This window comes from Pleurodeles waltl, chromosome 11 (assembly GCF_031143425.1).
Source record: "Pleurodeles waltl isolate 20211129_DDA chromosome 11, aPleWal1.hap1.20221129, whole genome shotgun sequence".
Lineage (NCBI taxonomy): Eukaryota > Metazoa > Chordata > Amphibia > Caudata > Salamandridae > Pleurodeles > Pleurodeles waltl.
This window is the reverse complement of record NC_090450.1, coordinates 41,811,998-41,838,469: the sequence shown is the minus strand read 5'-3', so window position 1 is coordinate 41,838,469 and position 26,472 is coordinate 41,811,998. Positions and strand designations below refer to the sequence as shown.

The following is a 26,472-nucleotide window of genomic DNA, read 5'->3' as shown; positions in this document are numbered from 1 at the left end:
TGCATTCCCACACTCAGAACACTACCCTTTATATGAAAACCACGTGCTGACTCACAACCACACCCATCAGCTGCTACTACGGGGAACTCTGGGACTTGCAGTCTTTTCTTCCTAAGCACTTGGAAAATATAAACGCAACGGAATGTGTGACTCCTTTGTTCAATATATGTTCGACTATGGATGCCAGAGGCAGACTGTGAACATGGAAGCATTCCATAGCAGGTGTAGTCAGTTGTTGGTACTTTTCATTTTACTGAGGCCAAAGCTTTGATTTGCCAATCGGAGAATGTTTGCTCCAGATTCTGATATATGAGTAATTATAGTCCTCATGTTTGTTGAAAACTTTTTTTTTGTCACTCCTCAATTATATTGTATCTCAAGTTGATTCGTTTTTATAACAAATGAAAATAAATGCAAGTCGTTAAAAGCAGCGGTGTTTCAAGGATAAATCTGTAATTTGGCAACACCTTTCTGTTTTGTTTTCGGCCAATACAATGTCATCCTGCCCCTACTAAATGGCAAACAGAGAATTTAACAGAGTGCTGCTGGGGTGTGTAGTCCGCGCTGAAAGGCACCGTTAGCAAATTTGTAGCTCATGGATTCACTTTCCTGGGAGACACCGTTTGTAAACAACTTGATATGAAATATACAGAACTGCTTGGGGACAAAACCCCCACCAATTCCTTTTGGTAAAGCTAATGACAAATAGGAGCTTTAAAAGAACATTTAACAAATATCTCAGTGCAGAAATCACTTATTACAAAGGCAGTTCCACTGGGCCTTTAACGCCCAACCCATGACTGTGCACTGTCTGCAACAGATCTATTGCTCATTTTTCCCTTGTGCTTGAAAAGGAAGTCAGCAGGCTTTGAAGGTTTTTTCAGCAGTATACATGAAATGTGTGCTTTGACTCTGGTGACAGACCAATGAACAAAGTTAAATAAAAGCAGAGGCTCAGGGGTTCACTTTCCTCTGTCATCTTCCATCCCTCTTTACCCAAAATGTACTTTGAATACCTGTGCCCAAGTACTGCCCTTGAGGGAGAGCCTGCCTCGCCCTACTTATTAATTAAGGAAGAGCTCTTTCACAAGAAAGCCATTGTATAACTGACTAAATGTGAAAAATCTTGTTGTAGAGCCAATGAAGAAACAAGCAGGGTGTTTGTGAAGGGCTGATAGAGTTGGGACATAGTAAGTGATCTGTACCAAAGGTTTAGAGTGGCAGTGACTTGCGGTTTACTGACCGTGTCCCAGCACTTCCTGCCTTTCAGGGGTAGGAACGTGATATCTCTTCCTTTTAATAAATGGTTTCACATTTTAGTGTCTACATTTTGTTACACGTTGGGTTAGCAAAAGGAATAGATACTACGTTTTTGTGTCTAAAAGACAGGAACTCTGTTAGTTTAGGGCCCATTATTCCTGTTTCATTTTTTAGATGTACAGCGAAATTTACTACTGTCAACCCCACTAGTCCTTCAGAAAACATCTTTGCCCAGAAGCTAGAGTCTAGCCCATTATATTTTGAAATTTGATAATGACATATTTCATTTTTTTTTAAAAACACGGTTCCCTATTTGAAAATGATTTACCTTTGACCCAGCCATTCTAGCTCTTTCTATTTTTAACACGCTCAGCATTAGGTTTAGGTGGCAGAAAAATGTGTTGGGATTCCTTCTCACCTTACTTTAAATTGGTCGCACCTCCTAAGCATTCAGAGCAGGGTGCTTCAGGATGGAGACGACCCCCTCCTGAGAAGAGACGACCAATCAGAGGGTGTGTCTGGTTGGTAGTCTGCTTTGGCATATGGTCTACTAATTAATGTCATTTCACTGGGAAACGACGAAAAGCAAGATTGCAGATCGTCTTAACTTTTGTTAACTCCATATGGTTGCCATTGTAAATGTTCTTTGACCTTCACAAGCATCTGACCAACTTGTGTATTTATTCGAATACATTTTAGCTGCAGAAAACTATAAGTGCAACGCAGCTAGACATAATGTAAAGCAACCAATACTCCTTACTGTCAAAGTGTTGTAAAAACAAAGGGCTGGTACTGTTGAGACTAAATTAGTCACTTTGCTGATTACTTAGGTAGGTGTGTTTTAGTGCCAAAGCAAATATAACATTTACTAAAACGAAATAATATTGATGTTCAGTTTGTGATGTAAAAAAAAGTATTGTTTGCAGGGCTGATAGTTCGGGATATAGTTAGTTACTTCTGCCCATTGTTTAGGAACATTAAAATAGTGTTTCAAGGATAAATAGGTAATTTGGCGAACACCTTTCTGTTTTGTTTTCGGCCATTGAAATGTCATCCTGCCCCTACTAAATGGCAAAAAATAGATAATAAAACATAGAAATTCACTAATAACCAAAAGTTACAGGGACATTGTAGTTAGGAAATAGAATTTTTTTAAAACCTTAGAAATTCACTAAAAATCAAGGTTACTGGGACGTTATAGTTAGGACATAGAAAAAAAACCTTATAAATTCACTAAAAAATCAAACGTTACAGGGACGTTATAGTTAGGAAATAGAATTTAAAAAAACCTTAGAAATTCACAGAAAATACCAAAGGTTCCAGAGATGTTAGGAAATACAATAAAAAAACATAGGTGGATGATATCTTCAGTGATGTAATTTGAGATGTCATTTGAAAAGTCATCAGTGATGTCACTGACCATGCCATGAGTGATGTAATGTGTGAGGTCATAAGCAGTGCATTATGGGTTCATAAGTTATAGTTAGGGGTGGTAAGTATAAGTACTAAATTTCTATCGTTTTTAGTGAGTAATTTCAGTACCTAACTATAACTTCCCTGTAAATTTGGGAAAAAATTCTGTAATCTCGCAACCACAAAATGGCGGCCGGGCTGCATCTAAAGGGATACTGCCTCAGTACCGAACTCTGGGGCTGTGATTATAGGGTGGAGGGGTCTGCCTGTCTCCCTTCCCCTAGACTCCAGAGGCACTGGAGAGCCCACCCTCATGGTCAATCATGTTTTTGGGGGGGAGGGGGAACATGCTGTCCCCCTTCTTGTGCCTCAAGAGGCCTGGGAAGCCTACCCTTGGACCTCCATTTATTTTTATTGGCAGGGGGAGGTGCATACCCTTACCCTGAGCCTGAAAAGACCCCAGGGACCCAAATCCTGTGGTCGATTCTTTTAGTGGCCCCCGATCTGAGCCCTTAATAGCCCTTGGGGGGCCCACTCCTTGGGCCAGTTCAACAGCTTTGTCCTAAGGTGTGCACCCATCCAAATATCTAGCTGGGTAGTGCAATGGACAGCAGATGGCGTAATCGCAGAGTAGAAAGGTGTAGGGGACGGGCCTGATGGATCTTGTGGGCCAATAATGCACCTGCTTTTTCACCTTTTGTGTATTGCCTTTGAATATACACGTTGAACCTGAGGACTCACAGTTGTTCTAGGAGTTCTGCCTGGGTGACCTTAGTATCTTGTAAAGTGTCTGCTTGTGTATCATCGTGAACCTCTGCTTATTCAAGTTGGCCAAGTCGGGACTCATTGTTGCGCAGGTCACAGATAACTGACTGGTGGGCTCTGTTAATGGTGTCAATCAATACTCCCCTTAATACAACTTTGAATGCTTCCCATTCTATCAATGGGGAGGAAGCAGAACCAGTGTTATCTTCTAAATAAGTATCTAAAACAGTGGCTAGCGTATCGATAAACACAATGTCCTCCAGAAGTAGGGTAGGGACCGACCCCACGATAGTTCAAATTCTAAGGGGTTTTGGTCTGACAACATTTCGCCCAAATATGTGGCATTCGTGAATGCTGTTTGTAGGTATAGGAGACAGAGGACCAGGCTTGTATATAATTTGTTGGGAGAGAATAAAAGGAGCACTCTCTCATTCCTATATTGTGAAATCACCACACATCAGTCAGGGACCATCCCATGACCCAATTGCTTAGGCCCTGGCTTGTTTTATCGAGGCGGTGCCGGACAATGGTGGGGCAATTTGAATGTCTAGGACTGCATTGAAATCTCTGCCAATCAGCCATGGGAGGTGCGACCAATCAGCTATAACAGAAGATAGGCTTGCCAGGAATATGTCTTGGTCTATATTGGGGGCATTTACACTACCCAGGACCAACAGCTCTCCATCTATCAGCCCATGGACAATGACATTTCTACCATGAGTAACCGTCCGGACCTTGGTAACTGTGAATGGCACTTAATCCCTCAATGAAATCGCTGCCCCGTGGGAAAACACTGAATAAGACATGGCATACATTTGGCCCCTCCATTTAGTTTTCAGTTTAAGTGTTTCAGCGTTGGTGAGGAGGGTCTCCTGTAATCATACTATATCTGCCTTGTGGCAGTTAAGCTGAGCATGGGTTCTATGATGTTTATTGACAGACCCCATCCCCCAACATTCCAGGTCAGTATTTTATAACATTTTATCACAGTAGATATGTAAACAGTAACCTTATAGAACTATTCAGCAATCCCCACTCAGAGCATAGGTCAGAACATGGTCTACAGTAGCATATATGATGGCATGAAAAACCAAACAAATTTCCAATACTAGGCCAATCAAAAAACAGCCGTTAGACCAAAACTGCAAAACTACTAAACGAAAAGATAAACGTGTGCAACCGCCTTTGGGTAGGCCAACATAGTTTGAAAGAAGAAAGTGTGTATGTAGGAACTACCAAGAGGTAGATTGCTGTCATGGGGCATTTCAGAAAGTCACATCAGAGTGAAGCAATAGGGTAAGGAGAGTTCAAGTCCATGAATGGGCTGAGAACCGCGTGAGAAGAGTGGTGGTGTGGGAAACAGAAGGGAAACAAGGGAGAGCTTACACAGGACTAGGAGGATATGGGAAGGGAAAACTGTTGAAGGCCTTCATACCAATAAGGGTAGAAGTAGGGACTGAAAGGCCCAATGAGGAGGCAGAGCACAGAGCAGTGTAGGCACATCTAGGAAAGGTGCAACAAATAGAGAGCTCAGTGTATAGAAAGGGATATCAGGAACCAAGAAAGTAGGAGATTCGAGCCGCAGTCTATGCCAGAGTGCAGTGAAACAGGACGCAACTCCCCATGCCCATCCACAGGAGAGATGAGGAACATGGCGTCTATAGAATTGTATTATAATATCCACCATCTGTGGTTTTACTAAGGGGAAAAGCGTCATGTTATTATTAGAGTCCAAGGCACCGCTCCCCTAGGAGCTGGAGCTGAGCAGATGTTGTTGTGATCTAGTGGAGGATATGAATGTGAGAACAGCCTGTCTGCCCTCCAGAGACTGCTGTGGAGAGGGGTTTGCACCTGGCAAAACCATGCGTGGTTCACCGCATTGGCTTCATTGAGGCAGTTGCCCCGGCTCTCGTGATGGAGGCTCTGATGAACAGGTATGATGAGCATAAGGGTAATACTGCTCCAGTCAGTCCCAAACAGCCTCTGGTATGTCAAAGAATAAAGTGAATAAAGTGTGTTGGCCATGGATGACTTTCAGTCGGGCTGGGAACATCAAAGCATATGTGAGGCCTTCTGATCTGTGTTGTTTTTTGGCTACAAGGAAGGATACCATCTACGTTGGACCATCAGATATGATCTGGAAATAGGGAGATATTGGTATTATCCACCACGAGCTTAGCATTCTCTCTGGCTTTCCATAAAACCACATCTATATCCCGAAAGTAAGAATTTGGGCAACAATTGGCTGTGGTGGTGGGCCCCTGCGGGAGGGCAATGTGCCGGCACCCTTTGTGCCTGTTCTACAGCAAAGACCACTTTGGGGCGTAGACAGTTTTCACTGTATAGAGTAGCATTGGAGCACTCTGCTCCATCTGGCGTGCCTTTGATGCATTTGTTTTTAAAGCGTGTTCGCTTTCTACACTGTCCTCCTTGTAAGTTGTCTGCAATGGTCTTCCATCTCAGCAGAGTGTGACGCTTGTATAGGAGCCAGATCAGAAAGCGCATTCTCAGTGGACTTGACTCTGTCAGACAATTTGCGTTGCCAAATACCAAGATCCATTTCCAGTGTGCCGATGTGGCCTGTTCCGATGCCGAACCACACTGTGCGGTCCACTGACCAACCGACAGCAGTGGTCCCCTCTGAGTGGAATGGCAGTGATGGAGGCTTCGAAGGGCCTCAGGATCATGACCCCTCAAACAGGCAGCAGCATTCCATGTTCCAAGAGTAAGATGATTGTGGATAAGTGTGGGGTTCAGAGCACCCAGTTGGGAGCTCTTGGTAGATGCATCCGCCATCTTCAGCAGTTGGTCACATCCCTAACTCGGCATCTCTACATATACATACATTTTTTCATTAATTACTCAAAAACTACTGAACAGATTTACAGCAAATTAGAAAACACTCTTTCTGGACCAAGATCTAGCTTTTTGCAAAATTTGATATAATTCCGTCCAGGCTATATTCGTAGCTCCCTGCAGCTCCAGCACCTGCCTGTGTGCAGGAGGCAGCTCTGAGTGTGGCGGCCTTGAAGCTCCACTTGCAGTCTCTATGTTAAATGAAAACTTTTCACGGTGCAACTGCAGAGAAAACACACTTCAGCGTTTTCTCTGCACTTGCACATAGAAATGTTATCTTTGAAAATGATTGAGGAACAATCACATTGGCAAAATTACAGACTCACAGGTGCACTGGAGACATTTCCTCATCTACGTTTAGCAGCTGTACAAGCTGTACTGTGGGAGTAGCACTATATATTTTACCAGCAAGGTAGCACTTACTAATTAGTCACTAGAAAGTACTCCAGTTGGGTAGTCATTCTGCACAAAACGGTGGCCTATTCTTGGATAAATATGCATGGCAGGATTCATTCTGACCTGATGGTTTACATCACATAAATCAAACTTCAACAGGAAGGACTTACAAATATAAAGAAAGCAGGTGCCCAAATTGAAGTTCCACTTCTGTAAAGTACTAATCCTCCTAATTTATTGTGCATGGTCAAGACAGAGCAAGTGTTTTTGTGTACATTTCCAACTTGATAAATTGACTGTAATTCTTGATGGAGGTGTTTGCATCCTTAGTTCTTTTGAGCGCAATATCTCTTGTAGTGACTGTCATGAGTGGGTTCTTTCTTGTCATCTGCTGCTGAGACCACAGATTTTGCTATACCTTATTTTAAAAACTGTAAGCATGTAAAATGCCATAGAAACCCACAGTTTTGCCCCCGCCCCATATACATTGGGTATCCATTTTTCAACAAAGCTGGGCATCTTATTAAAGGACCCCTGAGTGCATTTCCCAGTGATTTTGGAGACATGTTCTTGATGTACTGGAATTTGATAACATCTCCACCAAACGAAGAAGCACTTCATGAGTGCCATGAGGTAGACCGCAGGGTCTGGGCACAGGCCAGACCCTACAGCCAACTAAAGCAGCGCACAGCCAAGGCTGTGCCTGGCGTGGGGTTTCGGTGTCTATAGGGAGTTGGCCACTGGGTTATGGTTATCTCAAGCAACTATACCTCGAACCCTAAGGTAACTATAACTCATGCCCTCTTCATGGACTGCTAATTACCTACATATAACATCATTAAACATTTTCATGTAACATTAGCAGTCAAATTATTGAAGAGAAAACTGTGCATGGCGAGAGTGCGAGTCATAGTTATCAAAGGGTGCGAGTTATAGTTACTTGAGATAACCATAACTGTAACTGTTGAATTTCTATGGTTTTGTGCAAGTAAATTCAGTGAATATATATATATATATACGTATACATATATATTTATGTGTATGTGTGTTTTTTTTAAAGTCACTGACCATGTCATGAGTGATGTAATATGTGAGGACATAATCAGTGCATTACGGGGGCATAAGTCATAATTAGCTGAGGTAACTAGAACTGCTGAATTTGATTGGTTTTGTGTGTCTGAAATGTTAACTGTAATGGCCCTGTAACTTTTGTTTTTTTCAGTGAATTTCTATCGTTTTTTTAAGGTTATTTACGTCTGCATAGTTATGGAGACCTTTATGGAGTGCTTGGCTGTAACTTTAAAGTAGTGTAAGCTAACTTTGTCAAGTCCTTTTATTTAATTCATCATACTTGCTTACTATAAAACAAACATCCTAGGTAAACTACCAATTTAAGTCTAATTTATTGAACATAAAGTTAGTGACAAATTATATATGGGAGGGGGCATTAGGGCAATGAATAATAATTGGGTGTTACTCTATCCTACATAATACATGAATTAATCACATTGTTATGTTACTGCATTGGCCCTTCATCCTCAATTAATACTGTATTCACTGATATTAATAATAATAATAAAAAAAAAATACATTTAAAAGTGGCGTTCCACACATGAACCTTTGTGCACAGTACGCAACTCCAGCGTGAATTACATGTGTGCAAAATATACATATACACACTCTAATAAAGTACAGTGTTTTATGGGACACTTACTACTATTGCTGTTTAAGTTTCCTAGTAATATTTGAAAATGATTTTCATCTCTTCTCTCCATGAGGGCCTCATATCCCCTCCCTTTATTGATGTACTTTGAGGAATGGGATCATTGGGATTCTAATAAGGCTTGCAGAGAGGTCCACCTCCCCTTCTTTTGGTGGATTTAGTCCCAGGGGTCGGGATCCCCAGTGCCTAATAATGTTTGGAGAGGGCAGTGTGGCCCCACCGCTTTTTTATCCAATTTGGCCTAAGGGGATAGGCTTTTTCGGGCCTAATAAGGCTCAGGGGGGAGCGGCAAGAGGCTCCCTCTCCTTTTCACTGGAATTTGGCCCTAGTGATGGGGCCCACAGAGCCCAAGACTGTTTTGGAGGAGAGGTTGTATGTTCCTGCCCTTAAATATGGAATTCGGCACAGTGGAATGGGGTGGGGTGGGGTTATCAGCCGACAGGGGATTGACTCTGGCCACCTCTGTAACATGGCAGTAAGAAAATACCTCCACCTCTGAGCAACAACATTCTGATACCAGCGTATCAGATTATAGGCCCATTTAGAATTTGGTTGATGAGATTCTCCAACTCAAACAAAGTAGATGTCGATTCCGTATTACAAGTGTATTATTTCCTATTGTACTTGCAAAAGAGAGGGCAGGATCTTCACCCTGTTTGTGACGGAGGATCCGATCCTCTAAATATGGCCCTCAATTTCTTCACTACCCATAGTTTGTGAGCCTTACCCAATCTTCTGCATGTGAGGAAGGACCTGCTTCACCAACAGGAACATCGAAGTTACATTTGTGTGCAAAACCTGAAATCACAAAGGAAACAATGAAAGTGGGAACTAGTATAGATTTTCAATTACTTTTTTGAGATGGGATCAAAAAAGCAGCCCTTCTAAGCTCGGCTTCCTTGAAAAATACTACTTGCCAATCATTACTCGAGAGAGTTGAACCTTTTTTATGCTTTTTCTCTGACTTGTTTTTTCACCACAAACATGTCATTGCTCTGATCATAAAGTGCACCTTTAAATACAGTATAAAATGCCCAAACTTTAGGAAATATGTATCAGTAGCATAATTTGCACTGGTAATAGTGCAGCTTTGTGAGACATCTTTTATAATTACTAGGGGAATTATGCAATTTTTTGTTTATCTCCCGGTGCTTCCATAGCATTTCCTGGTAGTACTTTACATATTTTCTTCATGGTATGGAGCTGAAGGATGAACAGTAACTGGAATACCATACATATAGTCAGCACCATACCGTCACTACCCCTTTTCTAAACAAGGACCATTCTGTAAGTCCAAAGTGCTTTTATAAGTTTTAATCAAAAGAAATTAACATCAGTTAGACAACCATAAAATGGGCGAATGACCACTTTTAAATATGAGTTCCAGAGCTGGACAGCATAACAAATAATGGATCTAGTGAGCAATGCGTAATCAACATATTAATGCAATGTCCGTGGGTTGCTTAACTTATTTTACATAAGAATCACTACATATGCTCACAAATGTCAAATTACAAATGTATCCACAATTTGCTCAAAGAATTAAAGTGATCTTGTCTGCTCAATGTCAGTTGCTCCTCAGGAGTAGGGCTCACATGAACCTTGATTCCAAGGTGGCAGCTCAGGCAATTCGCTGGCCTATCTGTTTTTGAATGACTTTTTATTTGAATTGGTACGCGGTAAAAAGTAAACACAACTACCATTTCCCAGGAGTGCTGTTGTACCATGTAGGGCACTCTATAGGCCTTCTTGTTCCTATTGGTACCTGAGGCAATCTGTTTGCCTTTATGTCTCTGGTTGGTACGTATTTGAGCTGGTGAGAGAGTGAGATGTCAGATTCTCTGCTGATTGCCTGGTGGTGCTCGGAAGTAACATAAGGCCTGAAGTAGATCTTGGCATAAGGAATAATCCATCACAAACGTGAGTGATATACCATTCACCATAATATGATCTCCATAGGATATAATGGGATCATAACACGATGTAAGGGATATCGGTCACGTTTGTGGTGGAGTATTCCATCGGCCATGAGCTAAATAAGGCTCATGGTCATTTATTTATTTAATGGTTTTATATGTCATTTTTCCACCAGATCAGTATTCAGGCACAGGTGTTCTAAAAAGCTCTTATCAGGGATTTGGGGTATACCTACAAAAAGTGTAAATTTTAATGCACTCCATTATGTATCCTCTGCTATGGTGCGAGCCTTCCAAGTGGACTCTCACTGTAATGATCCTGGGAAATAGTTTGATCTACGACCTCTAGTGTCACCCTTTAGTTAACCTCTGTTGGCTGCAGTCAGTTCGGTAAGAGTGTCTGGTTGGCTTTACTCAGCGTGTGCAAACAAACCTGTACCTGTATAGCTGAGCATGGAAGACTGTTGTCTGCAAATAAGACTCAATTCTTGCAGATATGATTCAATCAAATGGAATTTAGCTTGATGCATAATGATGTTAATACCTTATAATTTATCTGCAAATCAAAAGGTAAGGTACCTTTCCTTTGGGATAACGAGTGTAATCTGCAGTGTTTTCACATTGTGCAACTTACATCTAAACTGTGTTTAGTTGCAACTTTGGATTGTTACTTAGTACATTTTTTAGCCTATATTTAGTTCCTAGGGTTAATTTCACCAAACAGTATTTTTGTATATATTTGTGTATGAATTATATTTTAGAGCCTCCCAGTAATGCAATTCACTCTTGAGCTGGGTGGAGACTCTCAAAATGAGAATCCTTTCAAAGTCATTAAGTCTCACCTGAGCCCACTCTTCTTCCGTGGTGTCAAGGATGCTCTTGGCTTCAAGCCCCATGGCTGCATTGGAGAATAGGTAGTCAATTCTCCCATGTTTTTCTAAAGCCTTATTAAAAAACAAATTCCGAGAATTAGAGGGCCATGAAGCGGTCACCATGTAATTATACGGCATTGGTTAGCATATTTAGGCCTACGCTAAAGAAAAGGTTTTACAGCCACTGAAAAAAACAGGGGTGTACGACATAGGTTCAGGAGGGCAGGAATTATCCCAACATTTAAGAATATCCACCTAACATACATTTACATAACTTAACTTTCAATTGAACTCATTTATATTGCTAGTGTTTAGGCCTTCAAAAAATATAATGATAGACGACAATGTCAAGTCACACACAGGAAACATCTGGTCACCTGGAGAACAGATCAACTTTTGCTACCTGGTAAGGGGTATGGCCCTCTGTTTTAAAAAAAAACAGTATATCCTTCACAATTTATTTTCAAGGACCATTGGGTGAGTCCCTAAATGCCATCGGAGGAATGCGGGTTTTGCAACCAAAATCACTATTCCGACACTCTATAAATGACTCTACAGATATTTCAACAGCTAAATCAATACCTGGCCACCAGAAGCCTTCTTGAAAATGCTCCTTTATTTTAAGAGTACCCGAATGACCTTCATGGGCGATGTCAATTACAACACTCTTTAAACCTTCTGTGTGGTGGCGCAGCCACTCACCTGAAAACCAGGCTGTCTGCAGGGGCGATGAGTATTCCCCCGACCTCCTGAGGCACCTCTTGGTGCTGCTGATTGCAGCAGGTGCCCCCCCCAGGTTCCCCAAAAGGGAAGGGGATTTGGAAAAAGAGAGAAAGAAACACTACACTCCTTTTCACCAGGTCCAGCCAGGTGCGGTTCTGCGGGTTATGGAGGATTCTCAGTGGAGCCCCTGGAAGTTGCCTTTCTGTGATGAGTTATGGTATTGGTGAAGCTATGTGTTATTTAGTGACTGTTTCACAACATTCAATAAAGCATGTGCTATTCTCATTAAACAGCATTCAAAAAGGCATGCACTGATCTCATTAAATTTGTCTAATTAGGTTATCACAGCACATCACCTGGTAATATCAGCGACTTGGCCCTCTCTCTCTTCTCACAGATTGATATATACAAAAGGTGATGAAATCTAAATGTCTCTAAACAAATTAGGAAGTTCTACAAGTTTCTTTCATGGACCTACACTTTCACATTAGGTTTTCTATGGTAAATCTACAACATTAAACGAGTTGCAATACCAAAAGTAAGTTGGTTTCCACCAGATAATTTTTGGTCCTACCTTGTTGATTGAGATTTTGTGTCCACGATATGAAATTTGTTCTTGTCCAAAACTCCATTTATCTTTCTTAAGGATGAGACATGCCTGATTCAGTCTTTCCAACACAAGTCATTGTCTGACTTTTTGCTTATCCCAGTTCTTACCATATATCAGCACATCATCCTGGAAACATTTAAAGGAATCCAGGGCTCCAGCAACACTCTGCACAGCCCTTTGGAACAAAGAAGCAGTTGGAATGAGGCCAAACCTAATTCTTAACCATTTATCACATCCCATGGGTATGACAAATGTTATGAGGTCTTGGAAGCTATTATGCAGTCTAATTTGACAGTAAGAAGTAAAGTCCATTGTACTGTAGTGATGAACTAAGAGATGCTGTCAACTACGAAAGCTGACACTATCAAATTCGGAAATTCTAATTAGTCCAAACTAACTTCCTCTTTATCCCCCAGAGGTCATAGTCCAGTGTGCCTACTTGACTTTCAAGGAACCACCACCGAGGCCAACCACACCGTGGCCACCACAGGAAACATTTTATCTTCTTTGCATAACCTTTTCAGGTCTGATCTTACAGCAACTTGTGGTGTGATTCTCCATTTTTTAATTACATGACACAGATTAATTTTTAGCTTAATTGTGTGAGACTAGTTCTTCAAAAAGCTTAAATTCCCACTGAACTGAAGAAATCCTCACATCACCTATTGACCAGGGGCACGCATCTTGGGCATCAGCATTGGTGTCTGAAAAAATTCCTAAGACTTATTGGTGGGGCCAACCTAGAATACCGCCTCCCGAATTGTAAACTTAGATTGTGCCATCAGTTAAATGACCTCTAAACTCAAGGAGTTATGTAAAGTAGCCCAGCATTTTAATAACTTGTCCTCCATAACCACCAGGTCTGATACCTCTTTTTCTTAGAATGACTCCCTATTGAATTTTTTCTTGATGCATTAAATGTTATGGATACCAGAGGAAAAAAAATATGTCTCTTGATCTTAGAGACTACAATGACAAAATCACCGTAAAATTGCCTTGGACAACAAGAGACTCAGAAGATATGAATTTTAAAATACTATGGGTCCGCGCTGGAGATTTAGTATACATCCCGGCAACATATTTGTCTGCCCACCCAAATTAAAGTTTAGCGGGCCATATGTTTGGGTACAGCAATGTCTACTACATCATCACCTTAACAAAACCACTTTGACGCTCTACGTTAAAATGGCTACATGTCTGACTGCCCAGCCATTTTAGATGAGTGGACAGTTATCCATTGTTTTACTGATCATCACCGCCAAGCACACCCTTGTGGTGAGAGACAGCAAAATGTAAGTAATGCTCCCCACGTCATAGGAGATGACTCTCATGGTGGGGGAATATTTTTTTAAATTTTGAAATAAAACTGTTTGGTGCAGGGTTTTCATATGCTGATGCAACCCTACAGCAAACAGCAATATGCATTGACTGTGATGGTGGCTCCTGCCAATGCTTTTTAAATGACAACTAACTGGGAGACTGAATGGCCGTCTCACAGTGCTCAAAGTCAGTACACCACAACACCTAGCCTAAAGAAATATGTAAAGGTTGGGGAGACCACTCAGAAAGGTGAATTCCCTCCATAAATATAATAAATATTATTTATTTGATGTGCAATAGCATACGGGTCAAGTGATGTAGCTGTCCAATTTCCCTATTGCCATTGAGGGTGAAGAACAGATCTATATTTCATTGTTTAATACCATATTCAAAATCATGTCCTGGCAGGTGATGTAGGAACTGGCCCTACATTGAAAGAAATGTAACTGAGTACTGCTCTTAACTCCGCACTGAAAATACAGAAAGTTAACATTTAGGTGAAAGGATTGTGACTTGAGGGCAGTTCTTGTACTGATGGAACCACATCTTTGTACACTACAAGGATTCCCTTATCCGTTCAACAATAATGAAAAAAGCTGGCCCTCAAATGTTTACAGTTGGGGAGTTCTTCTTTGATATTGACGGCGTACAAAATATGTTGAGAAAGGATCATCTTGATGCACACCTTATCTCAGCTTTGGGATAGTTTGCAAAAATACATTTGTAGTTATATAGATACAGATTTCTATACTACCTTATGGCGTAGTTCTTGTGCTGAAATTAGAATCACTTAATACAGTTTGAATTGGTTAGTAGCATTTACATAGGACTGCATTTTCTGAATTGACTTAACAGTGTTGTGCTTTGGTTTATCAGTTTCATGTAAAGAACAGTCGTGGCAAAGCAAATAAGCCTTGCTTTAATGTGCCAGTGCTTGTAAATACATGCACTGAAAAATGCTGATTACATGTGTTGCATATACAAATGCTGCTTACTATATTCATTTATGTCATATTAGTTTTTGCCAACGTTAGAAAAAAGTAGCAAGAATGGACTATTTCAATTTAGAATGAATAAAGGAGATAAAGATTTGAACTTATCACACAGTGTGACACTAAACTGTATTTTGCAGAGTTACAATACACCCATAAGCCTTCCAATTGAACCGCTTCCTTGAAGGCAGAATGATACCCATGACATAAAGTGAGAAATTCCTTTTGGGTGGAGCCAAAGCACAGCGTATGTATTTTTGAAGAATAGGTAACACTATAACTTTAGGCATACATGCCGTAGCACAATGTATAATTACAATACAAAAAAAGATAACAGGACAAAACAGTCAAAACAGAATACAGCAAAAAAACACAATATGTCACAATAATGACACAGTGCAATTTTGCAGCACAGCAGCTCAAAAATACAACATCCCCACCACAACAGAATACAGCCGTCAAATATGTATAAACGTTCTGGTCACACATTACTACCCCAATAAATCTGCTTTCATAAATGCTGTGGTAAAGGTGTTTTTTGTTAGCACTGATTTACTCGCCACCACGTGTTATGTTAGCATTAGCACCAGTCAGAAATGTTTTGTGATCCAACCCCATGAATGACAACCTCCTCTCCATCAGAGCGAATGAGGACCTCAAAGACTGCTATGACCAGCGTAAATGAGCCTCAAGTTGATTACTGATTAGTGCGAATGAGAGCCTCCACTGAAGCAAAAAAAAAAAGGGCCTCCACTACAACAATGAAGAGAGTGGTTCTGGGGCTCTACTACAGCGATGAAGAGAGAGCTACAGCCATGAAGAGGGCAAATGGGACGCTCATGAGAATAGGAGGGCATCCACTTCTTCCTAAAACAGAGAGAATGAGTCCCTCCACTACAGCCATCCAGGGAGTGAAGGTGGGCTTCCCTGGCTACCACATTAGGTGAGGAAATGAGCAGTGGTGGCCTGTAATTTTAGGAGGGAGGTGGGCAGAGGGTACAGTCACGCACACATACACACTCACTTACACACATTCATTCACACACCCGCATGCACACACACACACGTTAATTTACAACACTCATTAGCAAATATTCAAACATACACGAAGACACTCACCAAACATTCATTAAAAAAACACACAGACACACTTACCTCCTGCTCAGCCTTGGAGGCCCCAGGAGGGTTGGGACTGCTGCCTTCCCTCACTGGTTGACCTTAAGATGGGCTCAGTGAGACTGCTGACCCAACCCGACTGTCACAATGTGTTACTGATTGACACTCAGGCCTGGGCTCTTCAGAGCTTAAACCTGAAGCACTCAGAATGAAGACAATGAGAGATACTATACCTTATCACGAGGGGAAGGGCCTTGAGGACTTTTACTGAGCTGAGGAGGTCAATACCACAGGAGCTGTGACATCCTCAGACCAGCAAAGTTCAGCAGGAGCCTGCACAAATAGCACATGTCTAGCTCCTGGCTCCCTGGCCTGAAAATGAGAAGTATCTGTCAGGCTGACCTTTGCTCAAGCTCAGCCTGACAGACACTTTTCTTCAGGGGCAAAAGGTTAAGGGGTGTGACCCCTCAACCCCAAAGGCCAGGCCACAGCTGGAAACCAGGGACTGCACTACAACTAGGAAGAGTGTGAAAGAGGGCCTCCACCACAGTCATGAGCGGAGTGAAGGAAGGCCTGCACCAAGCCATGACTAGAATAAAAGAGAGTGTGCACTAGAATACTAAAGAGAATAAATGGTGGCCTCCAGTAATGTCTTTAAAAAAGTAAACTGAAATTATTATACTGAATCAGAGTCTCTACTAGTGCCCCAAAAAAGTGAATCATGGCCCAGGCCCACACAACAAAATTACACTGAGAAAATGAAAAGTGTAAAAAGAGCCCTGTTGCAGAGCTGACTGGAGAAAACATGTTGACCTTCGGTTAGAGGACTCCTAAACAGTGTGTAAATGTGGAAAATATAACACATAAATGCATACAGCAGTCCACACAACTACAAATGCTGGTATCCACAGGCATGTTCAACTACATAAAAAAGCACTCACCATCACACACACTTTGTTGTGAGCTGAAGGACATACACATGCGCCCAGTGTCATAACAAAGGCCTACGCAGACCCTGCAGTGCATTGGGGGGCGAACTCCAAGAGAGTGCTCAGCACAGGACCCTAGCCTGGGAGCTCCGGAGTGGGTCTGGAGGGGGGCCTCTCCATGTACTTTGCAGGGGGCCCCCTCAAGTTTCATTAAGCCACTACATGCGCCCACATGAATATACGTATTGCATGCACACATCTATGGACATGAACACCTATCTGCTAGCTTTGCTGTTCACCACCAGAGGAGGCTCCACTAACCCCTTGGACATTGTTATTGTCTTATCTGCAGCCTCCACCTTCCAAGCAAAAGTGAAGATGATGATTAATCTTTCCAGTCTTCCAAGGAGCAGGAACATCCATTAGAACAATTGTTCCCATTTAAAGTCACTTTTAGTTTTTACTTTTATGTACTTTGTGAACTGAATTACGACTGTTTCATCTGCTGATGATGAAAGTAAAGTAAAAAACATAAACAATTTTGAAAGTGAGTTTGAGTCAAGCGGAGGGTTTATAGTGGTAACAGTGAAAGTGAATTATAAATAAGTGTTTTCTCATGTCATTAAAAAATTTGTAGTGCTAGTGAAAACAAATTCTTGATCATTGGCTTGGCAAGACGTACAATGGGGAAAGAAAGCAATGAAACAAATGCACTGTCAAAGAATACTGAATAGCAGATAATAAGAGTTCATTCAAGTATGCAGTAGAAGGATGCCACTCTTCGAAAACATTGTACGACCGAAATGTTCCTGGGCAGGAAAAACACAAGAATAAGAAGGGAACTATCAAATTATAGGAGGCCAAGTGAAATAGGCAACAAAGCCAACCAGTCATGAGCAGTGGGATGGCTCAAAGCACAGCCCATGCCTATTGCATACATGCCATGCCATTTTAGAAGAGGAAAGTGGACGATTTAAAAATAATTACCTGGAGAACTTATTTTCCTGCGTTTACTTCTATGCAAATGAAGCATTTTCAGTCGAGAAACAGCCAATATAAAGCAATATTTTGCTTACAAACTCGGGACCCTTCTGCTTGAATTGGGTGTATAACCATGTTTTTTATTGGAAACAGTAGCTCTGGCATACAGCCAGAGTTCTAGCAATTGCTCTCATGCAAGACATCGTTGCAAGTGCAATTACACTATGTGTATAACTACACATGATGTAAGTAAACAGAATTTCAAATAACTTTTCCAAGACTGGCATGTCACTACAAATACTCTTTTTTGAACTGCACCCTTATGAGGGAGTAAACCTGTGGGTGCAGATTCACAAACTGTTTTAAGAGTCATGCCCTCACTTTTTAAAGTGAGAGAGACACCACTATGTCTGAAGGTACACCACTTTAAAGCAAGCACACTATATCACAGCACAGTAACAGAGCACTTCCCCTATCCGAACCCTAAACCACCATATTACTGGATGTCTGTGTCTTTGTACTGGACTCTTTATAGTGATCACTTGCCATTTGGCCAGGTTCTCACTAGACAAAAATCACATTCATATGAACATAGATAGATAAAGGGCACTCTTGGGGCCCACTCTTAAATCAGGGCTGTGCAGCTAGCAGTTCCTGCTATGGAGAAGGCCTAAAAATATCTCATTTGTGTGAATTCCTTTCTAAAAGAGAAAAAATACATTTTCTTTGTGGTCTTCTGCCAGACAATCAGGAGAAACAATGGTCAGTTTTTATTAGTGGATCATTTATGCTGTGTATTCTTAAAAAACTGACAACTGGAACATAGACAGAATATTTGAAAAGTAGAGTCAGGGGGAGGTAGGTACCATTCATTTGAACCTGAAGGCTATGGTTCTGTTTTCGAGGTCTTCTAGGCATGGAATACCTCATAAGCGTATATGCAAAAAAGGGTACTACCCTGAATTTGTCACTGTCAGTCATCCATTTGTTATTAAAGCCCAGCTTTGTCACATTTCCACCAGGGCTGTTCAAACATAGCTGCAGCATATGGTATTATGTAGAAAAGGACCACCTGATCCAAAATCAGAACAAGTTGGACTGTACGTCTCAATGGCTGTTCTGTCATAATCAGAAGAAACCTTAGTAAATGGAAGGCAACCACTGTAAAGTCCCAGTGTTGTGTACAACAGAGATGTGGCAGTGCGGGTGAATGTGTAAGTTCTCTTCTCGCAGACATGGAGAAGGAAGAAGCTGCAGCATACCCAGTTAACCTGGGGCACACATACATGTTGACCATTCAGATAATTTGTATATTACTAGAGCAATGCCAGAGTAAGTAATGAACCAAAATAGAAATGCTGAACTCATACTAGACCTGGTGCGAGACTATATGAGTGAGATAGGCGTGGGCATCCTTACACCTGAACTGCCAGACATTTACATGGTGCATGGAGGACGGTGGGCTGATTACTCACTGAAAAATGTGTTTCTGAAGCTACAATAGTAACATACTGTAGTACCAAGCAAAAACAACTCTCCCAAAATGGAGGTAAGAGCTGAAGGGGTATCCAGTAAAGAAAGACCACCAAGATAGTGACCAGTAGTATATTGATGTAGGGCACAAACAATGTTGGATGAGTTGGACCGGGGGTTGCTGGTTTAAGGAAAGACTACATATAATTGAGGCTTACAGTGCCCACTCGGTTCACCCACTCTCGCACCAAACCTTGGCTCACAAATTGACCCTATCCTGTAACAAGCAAGTGAGCCGTTTTATCAAACATGCCCAACCACTTCTAAAAAGATGGCCATTAAGTCAAAATGTGCAACCAAAATAAATTGCCAACTATACCCACGTTTTGAGTTATAGACACTTGTATATAAAGAAAAGCACCTGAGAGTCTTACTTTCACTACATTTCAAAGTTATTTTAACTTAGTTTACTGTATAATTAATTTGTACCAGACAAAAATTAACGAACTGTTTTAACAAGACTTAGGGCCTGATTTAGATCTCGGCGGACGGGTTACTCAGTCACAACAGTGACAGATATCCTGTCTGCCAAAATCTAAATCACATTATGTTGGCAGAGAGGAAATCCTTCTCTGTTGTGATAGAGTAACCCCTCCACCGAGTTCTAAATCAGGCCCTTACTCAAAAATCCTCAATGAAGTGAAAAAGGGGTTATTAATAACTAATTCAATTCATCTTGAACGTATGCATTGTTTGCCAGCCTCATCCTATTGGAATGTAAGTAGTGTTCTCTATTCTGAAGGTGTGGCCTGCTACTATTGGACACAAGTAATACAAATGGGGGAATTGTTTTGTCTCTGCGCCCATGCCATATTAAAGACGCAGGCACAGAGGCAAAGAAGCTGTCTGGAGGTGCACATTGAGCCATCTAAACGGTGTCGCAGTCAGTGCACTCTCCTTCTAATTTCCCTTAAAAGTGTAGGCGGGTTGCCACCTGCACCAGGGATGTGGAATTTATGTTTCTTGATGCCTGGGACATATTGTCTGGAGTCAAGAGCAACAAAGTCTCATGTTTACTTTGTCCTTGGGACAAGTAGGCCCACCCCCTGGAATACAAACCCTTTGGCTGCCAGTCTACAGACAAATGACTGTCTGCAGTTGAGTTAATCGGTGTCCATATGCTAATGATGTTTGAGCTTGTATTTATGGTTCATTAATATTAATGAAAAGCCGTTATTACTAGGGTTAGCTCTGGTAATAAACGCTTTAAGGTGACACTGCACTGCTGACAGAGGTTACAAAATAAAAAAAAAGTGTACACACATTTGAAAAGTTTAACAATATGAGGCTACGTATAATGCTTCCAGAATGCTCTCTGATTAGACGCAAACGTTTGCAGAAGCTTGTGCGCAGGAGTGATGATTCTTTGATTTCAAAATAAAATGTTCAGAAACAAATGCAAGTAGGTAAAAAAAGTTTCACTACTATGACAATTTTAGATGCTATTTCTTTGAAGCGTCATTCAGTCAAATGTGTTGATGTATGGTGGTATTTCCAAAAATATTTTTAATGGAAAATCAGTGTAACCAATTTCAACAAGATTATGGGAAGCATGAAAATAAACAAGCTCTGGCAAAGCCAACCTATCTGACATTTGTTGTGAGTCTTTTGGTTTCTTCAATGCATGCCTTGTTTTGACATGGCTTTTGTAATACTTTATTGTTGTGGAAGCTGCCAGTCCCTCACCATGGTAACAAACACCGGCAAAAAACAGAAAACGTTTTTTGGTCTCAAAAAGCACACATTGCCACAGTGGTGTTACAAAGGCCTCGGAACCCTTGTGGTGCGGGGGGACCACTCAGAGGAACCCCGCAGCACAGCATCTGCCCTGAGTGAATCGGGAGGGGGGCTCTCCATGTTCCTTGGAGAGGGCCCTCTCCAGTGTTGGTATTCCTTTGATTGCCACAGTAGTTCCTGGCACTGAACAAAACTACTTTGTGTGCTAATATGTAGGGAAATAGAATTTTAATAAAAACAAAATGGTTTTGTCAACGCCAGACTTAATTAGGGTCCCAATTCTTAACCCCTCCGCTGCCAGGCCTTTTCCCCTCAGGTGGCAGGCCTTTTTTTGGCTATTTGGGGCAGTTCCCACGTAGGCCTTCATAACTTTTTGTCCACATAACCTACCCACGCCAAATTTACATCCTTTTTTTCCAACATCCTAGGCATTCTAGAGGTACCCAAACTTTGTGGGTTCCCCTGAAGAAGGCCAAGAAATTAGCCAAAATATAGCACAAATGTTTTTTTTTTTTTTAAATTGGGGAAAAAGGGCTGCTGAAGAAGGCTTGTGATTTTTTCCCCTGAAAATGGCATCAACGAAGGGTTTGTGGTGCTAAAATCACCAGCTTCCCAGATTACAGGAACAGACATGCTTGAATCAGAAAACCCTATTTTTCAACACAATTTTGGCATTTTACTGGAACATACCCCAATTTTACTATTTTGTGTGCTTTCGGCCTCCTTCCAGTTAGTGACGGAAATGGGTATGAAACCAATGCTGAGTCCCAGAAAGGTAAACATTTCTGAAAATTAGACAAAATTCTGAATTCGGCAAGGGGTACTTTGTGTAGATCCTACAAGGTTTTCCTACAGAATATAACAGTTGAAATAAAAAAATATTGAAATTGAGATGAAAAAACAGCCATTTTCCTCTATGTTTTACTCTAACTTTTTCCTGCAATGTCATATTTTTGAAAGCAATATACTGTTACGTCTGCTGGACTCTTCTGGTTGCTGGGATACATAGGGCTTGTAGGTTCATCAAAAACCCTAGGTACCCAGAGTCAATAAATGAGCTGCACCTTGCAATGGGTTTTCATTCTATACCGGGTATACAGCAATTCATTTGCTGAAATATAAAGAGTGAAAAATAGGTATCAAGGCAACCTTTGTATTTCCAAAATGGGCACAAGATAAGGTGTTGAGAAGCAGTGGTTATTTGCACATCTCTGAGTTCCGGAGTGCCCATACTAGCAATACAGGGCATTTCTCAAATAGATGTCTTTTTTACACTGTCTTACATTTGGAAGGAAAAAATGTAGAGAAAGACAAGGGCAATAACACTTGTTTTGCTATTTTGTGTTCCCCCAAGTCTCCCGATAAAAATGGTACCTCACTTGCATGGGTAGGCCTAATGCTCGCGACAAGAAACGCAACATGGACATAATACATTTTTACATTGAAATCTGACGTGTTTTTTGCAAAGTGCCTAGCTGTAGGTTTTGGCTTCTAGCTCAGCCGGCACCAAGGGAAACCTACCAAACCTGTGTATTTTTGAAAACTAGACACCTAGGGGAATCCAACATGGGGTAACTTGTGGGGCTCTCACCAGGTTCAGGTCCTTTTCAAACCTCAAAATGTGGCCAAAAATACACTTTTTCCTCACATTTCAGTGACAGAAAGTTCTGGAATTTGAGAGGAGTCACAAATGTCCTTCCACCCAGCGTTCCCTTAAGTCTCCCAATACAAATGGTACCCCACTTGTGTGGGTAGGCCTAGCGCCCGTGACAGGTAATGCCCCAAAACACAACGTGGACACATCACATTCTCGCAAAGAAAACAGACTGTTTTTTGCGAAGTGGCTAGCTGTGGACTTTGGCTCCTAGCTCAGCCGGCACCTAGGGGAATCTACCAAACCTGTGCATTTTTTAAAACTAGACACCTAAGGGAATCCAAGATGGGGTGACTTGTTGGGCTCTCACCAGGTTCTGTTACCCAGAATCCTTTGCAAACCTCAAAATGTGGCCAAAAAGACACTTTGTCCTCACATTTCGGTGACAGAAAGTTCTGGAATTTGAGAGGAGCCACAAATGTCCTTCCACTCAGGGTTCCCCCAAGTCTCCCGATAAAAATGGTACTTCACTTGAGTGGGTAGGCCTATCGCCCGTGACAGGAAATGCCCCAAAACACAACATGGATACATCGCATTCTCCCAAAGGAAACAGACTGTTTTTTGCAAAGTGCCTAGCTGTGGATTTTGGCCTCTAGCTCAGCCGGCACCTAGGGAAACCTACCAAACATGCATATTTTTTAAAATTAGACACCTAGGGGAATTCAAGATGGGATGACTTGTGGGGCTCTCACCAGGCTCTGTTACCCAGAATCCTTTGCAAACCTCAACATTTGGCCAAAAAGACACTTTTTTCCTCACATTTCGGTGACAGAAAGTTCTTGAATCTCAGAGGAGCCAGAAATGTCCTTTCACCCAGTATTCCCCCAAATCTCCCGATACAAAGGGTACCTCACTTGAGTGGGTAGGCCTAGCTCCCGCGACAGGAAATGCCCCAAAACACAACATGGACACATTGCATTCTCCCAAAGGAAACAGAGCTGTTTTTTGCAAAGTGCCAAGCTGTGGGTTTTGGCCTCTAGCTCAGCCGGCACCTATGGAAACCTACCAAACCTGTGCATTTTGGAAAACTAGATACCTAGGGGAATCAAAGATGGGGTGACTTGTGGGGCTCTCATCAAGTTCTGTTAACCAGAATCCTTTGGACACCTCATAATTTAGCCAAAAAACACTTTTTCCTCACATTTCGGTGACAGAAAGTTCTTGAATCTGACAGGAGCCACAAATTTACTTCCACTCAGCGTTCCCCCACTGGTACCTCACTTGTGTGGGTAGGCCTAGTGCCCGCAAAAGGAAATGACCCCAAACATTATCTGAACACATCAAAATTATCAAATACAAAACTACCTGATTTTGCAGGGCGGGCACGTGCATTTTTGATCCTGGGCTCAGCAGCCATCTAGGGAAACCTACCAAACCCAGACATTTCTGAAAACTAGACACCAGAGCGAGTCCAGGTAGGTGTGACTTGCGTGGATCCCACAATGTTTTCCTACCCAGAATCCTCAGGAAACCTCAAATGAAGCTAAAAAAATCACATTTTCCCCACATTTCTGTGTGGGATTAGTGCACCGGGACAAATTTCCTACCACCCAGCGTTCCCCTCAGTCTCCGGTAAAATGATACCTCACTTGTGTAGGTGGGTCAAGTGCCTGTGACAAGGAACAGCCAAAAACATGTTGAAATTGAGGGGGAACCAAAGCGGGTCCAAAAGGGCAGTTTGAAAAAAAAAAAAACATTTTTAGGCTGACAAGTGCAGCTGAATTTTTATTGGTATAGGTGAGACAATGCTGGGTGGTAGGAATTTTGTGGATTCCTGCAGATTCTTGGAAGGTTCCATCACAAAAATGTGGGGAACATGTGTGATTTCCAGCAAAGTTGGAGGTTTGCAGGGAATTGTGGGTAAGATAATGGTGTCAGGTGCATGTGAAGCACACCACCCTGGAATCACCCAGATGTTTAATTTTCAGATGTGTCTAGGTCTTGTGGATTTTTCTACATGGCAGCGTCCCAAAGTCCAAAAAGTGCAGCCCTTACCATTTCAAATGGGACCATTTTGAGAGTGAGCTAAGCTCTCATGGCCCAAATGTAAAACCAAAACCAAAATTAATCAAATGTCCTCTTGCTTGCCATGGGATAAGATGTATTAGTGTGCAGGGGAGAGCAGAAAGACTGTTATCCCCTTCAGTTGGGGTAGGGGCATTACCAGGCCCATACTGGTTGGTAACCACCACCCCACTATTTCTTCTTTATTTTAATTCTGTGGCATCTACTAGACTTTCTGCCCCCCGGATGTGGATCAGGGGTAATTGCCCCATCTGCCCCTGGCAGAACAACTTTGGCCACTATTTATTTGGGGTGGGGGTGTGGCCATACCCCCCCTTCTCATTGAAAAAAAAAATCTTGCCTGATCTCTGGTGGGCTTTCTACCCCCCTTGGGAGCAGATGGGCCTTCCAAAAATAGGCCGATCTGCCCCAAGGGCGGCAGATATGGCCAACAGTAATATGCCCCCATGGGTAGCAACCCTTGCCCAAGGAGCTGCCCCCCTAAACAAAACACACACATAGACACAAACCAATCCCTGGTGCCTAAGTGGTTTCTACCCCCCCCCCGGGGCAGATCGGCCTAATAGAAATAGGCCATTCTGCCCTCAAGGGGAGCAGAAATGGACTAAAATAAATTTGTCCCCCCAGGGGATCTACCCTTGCCTAAGGGTTAGCTCTGCTTGCGTGAAATTGGCACCCCAAAAAAGTCCCTGGTGCTGAGTGGTTTCTGCCCCCCTTGAGGGCAGATTGGCCTAACAAAAATTGGCTGATCTGCCTCCAAGGGGGGCAGAAATGGCCTAAAGACTATTTGCCCCCCAGGTGAGTGGCCCAAGCCTAAGGGGTCGCTCCCCACATATAAAAAAAAAAAAAAAACACAAAAAAAATCACTGGTGACTAGGGTTTTCTGCCCCCAAGGGGGGCAGCAATGGCCTACACCAAATTGGCCCCCCACAGGGGAGCGACCCTTGCCTAAGGGGTCGCTCCCCTCATGTGAAACTGACAAAAAAAAATCCCTGGTGTCTAGTGGTTTCTGCCCCCCTTGGGAACAGATTGGCCTAATAAAAATAGGCTGAAATTGCCTAAATACAATTTGACCCCCAGGGGAACGACCATTGCTTAAGGGGTCGCTCCCATATATATAAAAAAAAAATTAAACATAAATAAAATATATCCCTGATGTCTAGGGGTTTCTGCCCCCTAGGGCAGATCAGCCTAATTATAATAGGCCTATCTGCCCCCAGCGGGGTGCAGAAAAGGCCTAAAAATATTGCGACCCCCTGGGGAGTGACCCTTGCCCAAGGGGCCGCTCCCCTTATGTATAAACATATATAAAAAAGAAAACTTCCTGGTGTCTAGTGGTTTCTGCCCCCCTTGGGGTCAGATTGGCCTAGTACAAATAGGCGGATCTGCCCCAAGGGTGGCAGGAATGGCCTAAAAGTAAATTTGCCCCCAAGGTAATGACCCTTGCCTAAGGGGTCGCTCGCCACATACATACAAAAAAAGAAAGAAACAAACAAAAACTTCCCTGGTGTCTAGCGGTTTCTGGCCCCCCCGGGAACAGATCGGCCTAATTATAATAGGCTGATCTGCCCCCAGGCAGGGCAGAAATGGCCTAAAATTAAATTGCCCCCCTGGGGAGCGGCCCTTGCCCAAGGGACAGCTCCCCTTATTC

At 42.2% G+C, this 26,472-nt stretch overlaps 1 protein-coding gene across 1 annotated transcript in view; it reads right to left on the bottom strand.

Annotated features, from left to right (window-relative positions):
- Positions 1 to 26,472, bottom strand: part of LOC138265369 (dehydrogenase/reductase SDR family member 4-like) — a 105,378-nt gene that overhangs the window by 44,328 nt on the left and 34,578 nt on the right. The window contains exons 4-5 of the mRNA XM_069213014.1: positions 11,172 to 11,273; positions 9,141 to 9,211 (exon numbers count right to left, since the gene is read on the bottom strand). Coding sequence (XP_069069115.1) covers positions 9,141 to 9,211; positions 11,172 to 11,273 — 173 coding nt within the window. The remainder of the gene's footprint in view (positions 1 to 9,140; positions 9,212 to 11,171; positions 11,274 to 26,472) is intronic.